This window comes from Medicago sativa, chromosome 1, assembly GCF_051527215.1.
Source record: "Medicago sativa cultivar Bolivia chromosome 1, Bolivia_mono, whole genome shotgun sequence".
Taxonomy (NCBI): Eukaryota; Viridiplantae; Streptophyta; class Magnoliopsida; order Fabales; family Fabaceae; genus Medicago; species Medicago sativa.
Genome location: NC_140749.1, coordinates 16,984,622 through 16,997,899, shown reverse-complemented (window position 1 = coordinate 16,997,899; position 13,278 = coordinate 16,984,622). Strand labels below are relative to the sequence as shown.

At 33.5% G+C, this 13,278-nt stretch overlaps 2 protein-coding genes across 3 annotated transcripts; both read right to left on the bottom strand.

Annotated features, from left to right (window-relative positions):
• Positions 1-1,047: 1,047 nt before the first annotated feature.
• LOC146953169 (putative methyltransferase PMT10) lies at positions 1,048-6,275 on the bottom strand. Of its 2 annotated transcripts, XM_085708208.1 has the most exons (10): positions 5,582-6,275; positions 4,775-4,924; positions 4,336-4,606; positions 3,954-4,064; positions 3,690-3,849; positions 3,000-3,257; positions 2,636-2,758; positions 1,800-1,877; positions 1,488-1,710; positions 1,048-1,379 (listed from the first exon to the last, which is right to left on the bottom strand). In XM_085708208.1, exons 1-9 carry the CDS (start codon positions 6,209-6,211, stop codon positions 1,506-1,508), a joined length of 1,986 nt encoding a protein of 661 aa, XP_085564334.1. In that variant the 5' UTR covers positions 6,212-6,275; the 3' UTR covers positions 1,048-1,379; positions 1,488-1,505. The 2 variants fall into 2 exon arrangements, with proteins under 2 accessions (XP_085564334.1, XP_085564329.1); XM_085708203.1 differs by having other exon boundaries at positions 1,048-1,710.
• Positions 6,276-7,861: 1,586 nt separating this feature from the next.
• LOC146953168 (Tetratricopeptide repeat (TPR)-like superfamily protein) lies at positions 7,862-12,331 on the bottom strand. Its single transcript, XM_085708198.1, has 5 exons — positions 12,042-12,331; positions 9,562-9,700; positions 9,165-9,196; positions 8,328-8,414; positions 7,862-8,216 (listed from the first exon to the last, which is right to left on the bottom strand). The coding sequence occupies exons 1-5, from the start codon at positions 12,240-12,242 to the stop codon at positions 8,082-8,084; spliced, it is 594 nt and encodes a 197-aa protein (XP_085564324.1). The 5' UTR covers positions 12,243-12,331; the 3' UTR covers positions 7,862-8,081.
• Positions 12,332-13,278: the final 947 nt, after the last annotated feature.

Genomic DNA, 13,278 nt, shown 5'->3' with positions numbered 1-13,278 from the left:
CTGGAGAGAACTCGTGTAAAAAAACGAAAGAAGGAACTTGTGTGAAAGTCATCTAGACTAAAAAGTCATTAGATGTCCAAATTAACCTAACTTATGCAAACTAGGAACTAATAATCTTGTTTAGGTGTGTGGGAAGAGATTCCTTTACTAAAAAGAGGTAGTTTACCAATGGTATCGTGGTAGCTTGGAAGTGGAGGGCCTTCACCACACATACTTAATTAGGGTCAAAATGTGATGAATGATTGTGGTTTAGTGCATAATAATAATGATAGAAAGTTTCTGAGACCACTATCTTTGAATTTTGACTATAAACAAGTGCAAGGAAGCATATACCCAAGTCTAAAGTATTGTTGTTTTTGTGCATGTTTTGTAATGATAAAATAATTATATAACTTGTAATGGAGGATCAAAGAAAGATTCCAAAAAGCAAGGGAAAGAAGGATTCTTGGTTTGAAACACAAGATTCCATTTCCACTAGAAATCATGTCATGATTTACAACAAAAACAAATTGTATATTAATGAAATAATTTTATGGTTGGACTCTTTTTTTGGAAGTCATGGCTGGACTTTTCTTTCACCCATTTTCACAAATTGTATATTTAATTTTGAGTAGGTTTGATTTTAATGGTCAAATTGTATATTAATTGTTGCCGTTAGGATCTGCTATTTTTCATACAAGATATAGAAATTGAAAAGTGAGTAAAGATATTTGGTTACTAGTTCAAACCCTAATAATAAATTTGAGTTACGGTCAAAAGTATCTGCATATGGTTTCAAACATTCACCAAACATGTATCCAAAATAACTTTGCAAACCCCCCAGCTGGAGAAGGGAAAGGGAAGGATAATTAAATTTAGACAGTCCATACTCAACAATACAAAAGGTGAAGCTTTCTTGCCTTGTACCAATAATCAATAATTTTCCACAACTTTGTCATCTATCATAATTTCTATCCCAAGCTTACATCACATGAAAGACTCCAATAAACAAAATTGTTATCTTAGTATCTCAGATAGCACAAGCAATCAAATTAAAATAATTGTGTATTTTTAAGAAGAATCTAATTTGTATGCTCCGACAATGTAAAATGATTGTACACATACATTTAATCGCATTTCACCATTTAAATATCTGTATACACACTTGAAAAAATATATTACATCTCTAAGTATGTAAAAAAAATAAATTTAAACTATCAATAAATACAATGTAAACTCTTCTAGAAAACCCATTACTGGGGATTCAACATTGGTGCGAAGTATGGAGTTAACTCTTCACCTTTCTGACACTATAAGGAGATCACCATGTTCTGGTTGCATGAACCAATATATGAATCTACACAATACTACTCGTACAATTGAACATTTTTGAAGCGCTCCTTTGTTTTATGAAATAAAGTTTAGGCGAATTAGGTCTCAGGAGATAACCAAGGTAGAGCAATGAGATTTGAACTTGTGTTCTTGTAAGATATGAGCCGAATCCTTACCAAGTAGTTGCATTGGCTTCAGAAGCGTTTCTCACACCTTAATATTTTCCAGCTTGCATATGGACCTTCTCCTACATCATCCCGGGTAGTCACCCATCCCATTGCTTTCGCAATTTCTTCAAGTTCACTAACAACACGTACAGCATCACGTATATATACATAACCACCTGGTCTTAGCATCCTATCCATCTCGAGCATGATGGTTGAAATATTACACTTTTTCCTGAAAGTTAAATTATAATAATTTATCAGACACAGAATTGCATGAGCCTATTGAGAAATATAAAGCTATAAGTTAGAATAATGATTAACCTCTTTTTTTCAACAGAGAAGAGACCTGCTGCATGTAGCAGATCATATGTTCTTGGGTATGTATCAAATGGCTCACACCTGTCAGGGTAAAAAAAAAAAGTTCAATGTCGCAATAAATTCACTATATCAAGTTATTCAGGGGAAACAAAACAAAATAGAAATATTTAGCATCTATTCTCTGAAGGAAAATAAATAGATAAAGTAACTGCCACCTAAAAGTAGTTAATCTCTTTCAATTACTAAAGTTTATATTCATACAGCAATATTAATCACATAAACTTGATAAACTGAAAATCAATCATGAAGAAAATCATAAAGCACATATCATATATATTTGCAGATAACAGTCAGCGTTGTCGATGCAAGAACATGGCAGAGAGCCAAAATCCCGCCATACCACCCTCCATGTGGCGCTGTCATATTGGATTATGGCGGAAAATCCCACCATATCGGCCGAAACTGACCATGGCGGAGAGCCCAAAATCCGCCACCGATATCTGCCATGGCACCGCTATGGTCGATATTTAACAACACTGATAACAGTTAAGAGTATGGTATCAATCCCAGAACCTGTTCATTATTAAGTTATTACAAAACTTAAATGATGTAAATGAGCAGTAAATAGAAGTTAAGACTTGTTTTCCTTATGATTTCTAAATACAATAATCCAGAATATTGCAGCACTTGACCGTTGCTCATACACCAGAAACAAATAAGTCCCTTCAAATTTCACATGCCAAAATGATAGCTAAGATAATTGTACTTTTTTGATGAAAAACTACCAATGAAATCAGAATAAAAACAAATTGCATAAAACATAAGAAAATTTATCTTACCAATCATGCATGACACCTATTAACCCTCGGTCATATAGAACAGGCAAGGTATTGAATCCACTAACAGGAACAACATTCATAACCCAACAGTCAATCTGGAGATCATGCATTGCTGCAGCAAACCTGTCATTGTCAAAAGGGAAGTTAACTCGTAATACATGCAGAAAACTGAAAGGTTAGACAAATATTCTTTTTCTTTTTGGGCTTAACACTCTTGTTCCCAGGGGAAGGGCCTCTGGTCATCCGGAGTTCGACAGGAGGTAAATAAAGTTTAGCCGATGAATGTTCCAGAATCATTTTACATCTGATAACAGTCAATGGAATCAAATATAAAAATCAAATTAAGAAAAAGCAGCTAACATACCCTCCAAATCCTGCTCTCATGTCCATTACATTTCTTAAGTTGTACTCCTTCCAACGAAAAGCTCGCACATAACTATCTATTATTTCATTCCAATATTTTGATTCAGCCCTAACGAGCTCCTGCCTGGATATAGTAGCATCCATTTTGATGCTTTGAAGCCTTTCTGGTGGTTGATGGAGGCGTGAAGGCCAGTTAGTAACATTCGCTCCACATCCATTATCAGGTAATTGAGTTATGCATGCCTTTAGACCAACATACCTGCAAAATGTTTCATAGTTATTAGAAACTTTGATGTTTGCTTAGTTGACATGATTCTAAACACAAAAGGTTTGTTAAGTTAATTGCTCAAGATGTGAATAGCATTGCATAAAATTGGAAAGACAAATTCAAAAGAAAGAATAGTGATGCACTGGTGATGAAATGCAGGCCTCTATAGGCAATGGACAAAAGTGTGATTAACAAGCCAAACTACTATATTATGCTTCCATATAAAAGGCCAAAATTACAACTATTTTTAAATACAACTTTCTGTAAAAATTTCTGTAAAAATAAAATTTGGTATTGAGACAACAATAAATCTCTAACATCTTTGTCTCTTATTGGTCATTGTGTTCCAGTTCAAGCAGTTATGAACATGACAAATGAAATATAGGTAATGTAGGTGAGTTGTATATTTATAAGGGGTCATACCAAACATCATCCGGATCATCATTGGACTCACATAATGGAGGATGCGCAGCAATGTCACGACTAAGGTAGCAGCTATTATTCATAGGTTTCCTCCATATAGCAATATAACCTTCTTTCCGTACAAGTTCCCAACACATGCGAGCTGTCAGGTTCTCCATTTCTGTTAAGTAACAAATGCGAAAATCATGTTCAGAGCTGATATCTCACTAAGTCACTATATCAGGATTTAAGTAATTTGATACGAAAAAAATATACGGTGACTACCTTTCCATTGTTCTTGAAGACTCTCTTCATGTTTGTATACGGGCTGTGCTGCCCATACAAAGTAGCGACCTGCCCTCAAAAGCCTGTTGGCCTCGAGAAGTAAAATTCCATCTTCATCAAAGCCATATGAAAACAGGATATCAGTACAAAGAACTAAAATCTTCAAACATAATTATGATTGCAGTTTTATTCATGTTTTCTTAAACTCTTCGTGTTAAGATACAGAAAAATCTAAAATAATGTTGTCATCTCATATAAACAACTGATTAATCATTATACTAGGCCATCAACAATGGATCCACGAAATAAAAATCTATAGTAAAGCTATGGACAAAGTCAATTGAAATGAGTGATAAAAAGTTTAAACAGAGAGAGGAAGTACCATCGCGAGTCCAGTTAATTCTGCATCTTGAACAATGGATGAGGTCAAATGCCTGGCTTGGGAACAACAAACGATGTGTAGCAAATACTGCTACCAGGGCAGGCACACCACGCTCAAGGGCAAACTGAATCTGGTTTTCATGAACATCTTTTGGTGCTATTGAGAGAGTGGTCACATTACGTTGCATCAAAAATGCACCAAAACTTGCCACTCCACAGCCGATGTCTAAAGCAACTCTTGTGTTGTAACCAAATGCAATGTCAGGAACCATCTACACATTCAAATTCAGAAAACACCTCAGAATTTGGATAAGCTCTAACTCAATCTAAAGATCTAACACAATAGACGGGGATTGCTCTCTCCCTCTCAAGTCAAGGATACATCCAGAGTGTAGACAAATTTGATGCTAGATCGTAACAAAAACGAATAAGAGACTAACCTCGGAAATCTGATCCAGGTATTTATATGCGCCATGTATAAACTGTGTTCCACCTCCTGGAAAAACAAATTTATCCTTCTTTCTTGATATCCAATTTTGGCCACCTTTGTCCTCAACCAGACGTGTATGGGGTACATTACTGAACCAAATCTGTCATTGTACATAAGTTAGCGAACCCTTTCTTCCCAGTCCAAAGTCTGAACCAATTGAAAAGAGTCACATTCAGCAATTTTAACGTGAATATGCTTACACTAATCTAAATTTTATACGTTTGTTAAAATCAAAATGCAGCAAGTTCACTATGCCATCAGATTCTGCACCTATCACACTTCTTTACCTTTTCTATTCCCTCTCCTCCTTTCACAGCATACAACCTATCACATTTCATACCTTTTCTATTCCCTATCTTCCTAAAAAGAGTTAGCTACTCTAACATTGGTCCCCAACTAAACACAATAACTACCACATCCAAAACAAATAAGATTGATTCACAACACAGTCAATTCAATCCCTAAACTAACAAATTTCAAAATGATATCTAAATTTGGAATGTGTAGCTTCTACAAAATCAGAACTCTGACAAAACAAACATGCATAATTGACCGATCCAAAAGAACCAATTCGATCGAAGATTAGATTAAACTTCGAAATATTAACACTTCATAGAACCGAACTAAATTGTCAACGCTCTACAATTTCAGAGACTAAATTGACGATTCACTCAAAGCAAAAAAACAACATTCTCATTCTTATATAATGAAACAAAACATACAAATTCAAAAAACCCGAAAAGTAGTAGTACCTCACCTCATCTCTACTCTTGGGCCAAAGAACCGGCTTCCTATAACCCTTAGGCCTAGGAACAACACAATTCAAACCCTTCCCTTGTTCCGGACAATGGCGTTCATATTTCTCCCCTCTCTCACTTCCATTAAACTTGACAATCTCTTCAAAATTATCCAAACAAGGTATATAATCCACCATTCTCACATCCTTACAAACCTTATACTTCTTCACTTTCTTCACCTCCTCCACCACAAAATCCGTATCACTATTGGTATTGGTAATGTTCAAGTTCCAATTTAACAATGACTCATCGTCATCGTTGTTGCTGACTGTGAAATTGTCTGTCATGACACCATTTTCGTCTAATAGGCCAATTCTTTCTTGTGGGGGTAAGGGTGGTATATGGAAGGGTTTTGGAGTTGGTTGAAGAGGAGGAGGAGGTGGTGGTGGTGGTTGTTGTTGTTGTTGTGGTTGACCCTCGGGAGAGGTTGAAGGAGAGAAGAAGGTGAGGGAAGAGATAGTGGTGGTGGTTGAAGATGAATAGCGAGTGAAGAGGAAGATGAGAAGGGTTAAAGAGAAGATTGTGAGAGTGATGATTTTGACAGAAGAAGGTGTTTTCAGAATATCCAAAGACTTCACCATCGATAACATGGCGAGAGAAAGAGAGATGAAAATGGATCTTGATGTTTTTTTTTTGTTTGGTTGGTTTAATGTTGTCGTACAACAACAAGTGACGACGTTAAATTACCAGAAAATTAATGATAAGAGAATGATGTGTGTGTGGTGTAAGCACGTGAAAGTGACAAATAGACAAAAGGCTGTGAAACTGAAACCTAGTTTTTACTTTTTTTGGTAATTTCTGAATTCCTGTTGTTCCTAATGATAAGATAAAACAAAAAACAAAACGTAAATTATGGTTGTTATTGTACTTTCCTGCGACCTGAGATGTTTATTTACTGCTGCCTGCTGCGATGCTGGTGTTTGTTTTGTACTTTGTTATGTTTTTGTATGGTAACAAAAAAAGTTAGAGTGGGGGAAGATATGATTTCGGTCTAAAGTAGGTAATTGTGTGTGGATTTATTGAAAATTTAGAAGTTAATTAGGTTTACCACCAAAACGGTGAAGATTTGAATCCGAAATAGTTATAGCTTGTGAAAGAAGATGGAGAAAAACAGGTTTAAGATGATTACCCTTGGGCAAGTGTAAATTGAATGAAAATCAAGGGTTGTTATTATAACAAACTCATGATCTCATGATTTGTTATGATGTAATTAATCAATCCTAACAAACTCACGATTGCTAACCAGTGTCGGTCATTGGTTAAGGATGTCAAAAATAAAAAAAATTCATTAAAAACAACACCTTTTTGACTTTCTTAAAGTTAAACATTCTACTTTTCACCAATTTTCAATGCATAATTTCTATATTAATCTTCTTAACTTATGTTCTAAAGGCACTAATTAACATTTTATTATATATATTTTATTTGTTAATTAACTGTTGATATTACCACTTTAGAGGTTCTAGATACAAGATGATCATGGACCGGTGAGATTGATTGAACTTGTTTAACCATTTGAATAACACTTTGTTGCATAGGTGAAGTTAGATGAATTTTTACCGGGGGCAAATATAAAGAGAATCAAAATATATTTCAAATTTCTACTCTTTTTTTTAATGCAACAATATCTTTGTTTTTTTGTTACAATGTAACAATATCTTTTTCAATGTAAATAAATAAAATAAACTATTTGCAAAAGAAACATATCATCCATTTTATTTGAATTTTTCTTGACATTTTTCCTGCTGAAAAAGTGAAAGAATAATCTTGTTCTTAAAGTTGAATTCGCATAATGTGTCCCACTTAAACCAACATAAGAAAAATAAATATAATTGAGTTATAGCATTGAAGATGCTCTGAAGACCCACTTAAAAGAGAGTTAAAAACACAAAGATAGCTCCATTATTGGAGCTGCTCTAATGTTTTTCAGTTTAATTTCATATTAAACTTCCTCATTTTATCAAATCATTACTTCCAAAAAATATTTTAAGCAATAAATTTGACAAAAAATATTAAGAACCTGTCTGGTATGAGAATACATTCTCTCTTTATTTTATGTTTTCACTTCTAATTACAAAATTATCACCTTACTTTCATTTTGTTTCTTGTTTTGAAAGATCCAAATAGAATCAATGAATGAAAAATTCACTGTTTTCTCTATAGAAATCTTTAAAAACTGCAAACATAAAAACAATATGATAAGTTTATAATTAAAAGTAACGGCAGAAAATAAAACACAATTTGTCTCCAACCAAACATACCGTAACTAATTCTTAATCTATCTGTCATTGTGAAAAGAACCTAGGATTACCATATTTATCGCATAAACATAACCATCATTCCACATATACATTCATACGAATTATGAACATTTCACCATGAAGTTCGGGACAGCAAACAAAATTTTCATAATGCACACGAATACATAGCATAGGTAACTTTATCCCTTGTTGTATACCTTCATGAACTTTGATTCTTATCACCTACAGTATAACGATTTTGAATTTCACTCAATCCTGATGAGTGAAGTTGCTTTCTCTTCTTTATTAGACGTGATGCGGTTTTTCTATCATCCTGTGCATCTTCATAATCAGGCTGCACAGCCAAAAAGTAGTTGTATAAATTTTTTAAATAATTTATAAATTTTTGTAACTTAAATGATTTTTACGACATTAAAACCAACTGCTAAGCTTCATGAAGACTGACCTTGAGAGCTAAAGCTCTGTCAAAGCTTTCAATAGCATTATCAGGCTCGCCATAATTCAGCTGCGCTCTGCCAAGTGTGACCCAAGCCTGCAAGGATTAATATTGAAATAAATGTTTGCACTGGGAGACGTAGAAATGAACTATAACTGCTCTAGTATTATTTGGTATGAACAGTGGTAAATGCTTAAACTATCAGATGTTATGCTAGTTTAGACTACTTCCAACAAATAAATTAAGTTTGCAAAGCACTCTCTTCGGGTCACGATAATTGGCACACTTGTTTATTTCACGAAGATTAAGAAAAGAGTATAATAAAAGAAAGAGAATACTAATTTTACCAAGTTAACTTTTTCATGTATTGGTGTACTCGCCATGACTGTAAATGAAAACTGGAAAATATTGACTTAGGAGTGAGTAATGCACATGGTAGTAATTAAATAGCACAATTTGTAAAAAGTACTACACTGAAAATTGATAGTGACGTTCAGTTTGAGACAAATTTTTCAGAAATTTGACAATTATTATGGGACGGAGAGAGTATTTAATATCAAAATATAGAGATCATGATTCATGATGCGGAAACCTAATTATATGCATAACATCACAAACATATATGGTCAACTTGTGAATTATCATCAAATGACATTCGTGAATTATCATCAAATGACATTCATCCATAAGACCATAACTAAGCTATTATTTTATAATTAAAACTAATTGAAAAAATGGATTAGAAAGATTATATACATAAATATCATTAACATGGACAATGGAGGAAATGACAAAAATCATGCTAATAAACTTTACAAAGGGTATGCAAATAACAGAATGTCATACCTCGGCCCACGATGGTTTCAATTCAGTAGCTCCTGCCATGCAGAGACGGTCAATTATCATATGTCAAGTAAAAAACTACTACGAATTTAAATTATATAACAAACATCAGAAGCCAAACCCCAAACAAATAAAGTCTGATATTGGCACAAAACAGATATACTCCATTGCCAGAATTAAGTTCATCACAACTCAATATATAGTTCATAATTCATATAGGAAAGACTAGCTTCTTAAATTTGTTACTAAAAACACAACTTACTTCAATAAATTCAAATTACACTTCAAGAAACAGTTCATTTGTTATCCTTAGTTTATTAATTTCAATTTTTGCATTTCATTTAGTCTACATTAAAATTAAAATAAAGTTAAGAAGAATATAATAGCAGCGCGGACGCACGACTTGCAGCCTTTAAAGCATTCCAAGCATCTCCAATTTCTAGTAAAACTTGGGCCTTCTGTTCATGCAAAGCTGGAACATCAGGTGCCAAAGTAAGAGCAGCTTCCCATTTGCCCAGTGCTTCCCTATACTTCCCCTCCTGCAACAAAGATGGTGGTATTAACTATGAAGCATAGACACTGACACATCATATGATATGACATGGGAAACACATTCATAATGATATATGTCAAATTGAAATGAAGAAGTTGGGAAGTATGAAATTGAAAAATGGCAAAAGCACCCATCCTGCTTTTTCTTTTCAGAATTAAAGTTCTCTTAAAAGATTAAAACAGGCCTATTTTCTAATTTACTTTCTTCCTATTGAAAGTTGTGCCATGCCATATCAGAGCTAATAATACCAATTTAAATCAGAAACATACGGAAGTGTGTGTTGGACAAGAATAATCAGTGCATGTTATGTCTATCTGATACACATTAGACATGCACACATAGATCAGAGTGATACGACGCTAAGAGGTTGCAAATGTGTCAGACAAGTGAATCAGGAAGACTCAAAAGAAAATTTGGTCCCGAAAGAAATAAAGAAGTCTCAACAACAAATGGACCAAGTGAAACTGCAGAGCCCAGTACCGAAATGCATACAACAGCATGTGAGAGGAAGCAGCCAAATTGGATGGAAGATTACAAAAGCTTCTAGAATAAGGTTATCTAACTGTAGTGATATGGTTATGCTGTTAGAATATTCTCCTGAATTTTAGGAACTAGAATGAAGGCGTGTACTTTCTGTTAAGCTTGTAAGAAGATCTTCAAGTACTATTAATAGTACAAACTATCAATGAAAATGGCAAGCAAAGTTTTGTTACTTAAGGCTTTCTTTAAGTAACAAAATTTCAACTACGAACATAGCTCAGAGAGCTGCACAGAATTTGTCAGATCCAAACCAACAGAAGTTAATGTAAAACCAAACGTTGGGATATGAAATATTTAAACATTAAGAAAGAACTCCCAAATTAGATCTACGAAAATAAAATGAAAGTAACAACAGCACTAGCAACTAGCAAGCCTTTAACACCAAAATTTCACTTGTCTAAATGAACTCAAGCATTAAACAACTTAAGACCATTGTTGTGAATCTGTCCAAACAATTCTTTCTTTTAAGAAATGAAATTAATGTTATCCAAAGTACAGAAAAACGCACGTAATGAATATATTGGTTTGAATTTGTTAACAATGACCTTTGATTATTAGTGCAATGTACTATGGTATAAATTTTTCCCTAAACTTACGGCATAGTGATATGCCATCAGGTTTCTTAAAAAAGATTTGCAACCGCAAACTGGGCTGTGAAGTAACAGTTTTTTATGTTGCTGAAAGCACAACACAACCATGATTGAGGTTGCATCGGCCACATTTGACACTAATTTTTCGTAATATCAATGATCACCATGTGACCGCAATTGTTATCGCAACCCCTGTTTAAAATCATGCATGCCACTACTTGTTATATTGCTATAGCGTTTTAGGGGTCGGCTGCTATATGACTACATAGAATTCAAAGAGTGTGGCTTGAATTTAAAACCAAGAGTCTATTTAGATTGACTTATTTGAACTTATCTATTGGCATAAGCAATTGTGACACTGTTCAGGAGAACTTATGAAAACAACTTATGACATGTACATAAGCTTTTGTCATCTGATTTTCATAAGCTCTTGAAGATGGCTTATGAAAACAGCCTATAGGTTATACGGAAACAACTTAACTTTATTTTATCTTTTGTTATAGAAATAACTTTTATCAACAACAAAAAAATAGCTTAGACATAAGCGCTTATGCTATAAGATGCAAACTAAGTTGTTTATCCAAACAGGAACGCAAGTTTTGTTTTTTCTTTTAATGGCAAATGCTAGTAATTAGTTGTTGATTAATACTTACTCCTAGGTTTAAACACATAACCTCCCATTCCTTTAACCCTTAACTCAAACCAACCCAACAAGACTGATGGTAACTCTAACACATAATAACTGCAAGAAAATCATCTAAAATAAGCCACATAAAGCTCTATTTGTAAACTATGAAGCACGGATTCAGACACAAACACCAGACACGACACACCCACACTAATAACAATTTGCGAAAACCACATAATTCAATGGAAAGCCCTCGGATTTTAAAGTTAAGCGCTACACTAGTAATATCGTTTCCCTATCTAAGCTATATCAACATAGCCAACTATAAAACTAATCATATGTGTCGTGTCTGTCGGTGTCTGCTAACACCGGGACACCCTAATCCTAGGAGTGTCCGTGTTTCATAGTTTGTAAACATAAATGCTCCGAGTTAAACTTTCATGGTAAATAACAAAACTTTCCTCTAAATTATAAAGTGGGTGACCCTTGGTTACAAAATTTCAGAATTATATGCAGATTTCTGTTCCCAAAAAACGAAAAACAAAACAAAACATAAAAACAAACAATACCATAGCAAGGTTATCTCCTTGAGTTTGAAACTGCGTAGCTAATTGTGATGATTGGTCGGAATCGGTAGAAGGAACGGTTCTTCCATCAGAATCATGTTCAGTGGTAGCATCGTTGTTGTGCTCAAAGGGGAGTTCGGTGAAGTGTGATAAAGAGGGTAAACAAGGTTTCTTCTTCTTCGTGTTCTTCCATGTTACTTTCATTTTCACCTCCCTCTTCTCTTCTTCACTGTTCCTAAGCAAAAAGTTTAATCACAACCAAAACAAAATTTTCATAATCTAAAATTTGTTCCACGAGACCACAATAGAATTTCCATCTAAATAATACTTTATTGCTCTCTTTTAATTAAATTAAACTTACATTTGTTTTAAATGTATGTTTAATTTATATGATGTAATCGTTCCGCAAGAAATAATTGATTTAGTTGATTTCAATGCTAAAATTGATATCATTTACTCGTCCTATTTACAAGAAACGATTTATTTTTTAGATACATTAAATAATTTATGTATTTGGTTTAGGTTCTTGACTAGATACATACATTATTCAATGTATCTAAAAAGTCAACTTTCTCTTGTAAATAGGACCGGAAGGAGTACTAAATTACTGTTATTAATTGTAGTTAGTAAATTGTTTAAGTTGAATAAAATTCAATAAATAAGAATATTATAATGGTAAGAAAATAATAAAGGTTGTATTGATATTCGAAAGCAGCAATTATTTTAAGACATAGAAAAAATGTTAAAAAGACAATTAATTTGAGACGGAAAGAGTATAAACACTTTAAAAAAAATCCATGAATATATGATTATTCAATCACAATGTCTTTCATTAATATTCTAATGGATAGGTAATTGAATTTCTGTATTTCGATGATGATTTTCTATATTCCTTAGAAATAAATGATGATTTTCTATGCTGTTTTCTTTTTTCTTTGCTTGTGAATTATCCGTGAACTCAATTCGTATACATGTTTAAAATTCTAATTTTAGAGTTTACGTGAACTAAAATAATCTAAGCTTGCATAATCTAAGTTTATGTACTTCTCAAAGCTCAAATTTTACAAAATATACGATAATGGGTTTAACGTACGTAGGCACATGTGAAACAAGTTTACCAATGCATTGTTTTACAAACGAGCAATGATACGCTAACAACCAAAAATCAACAACTTTGCCTACACCGTATACATTTATAAAGCAATTTCAAGCTATCACTGATCCCAAGATGGTAAAAAAT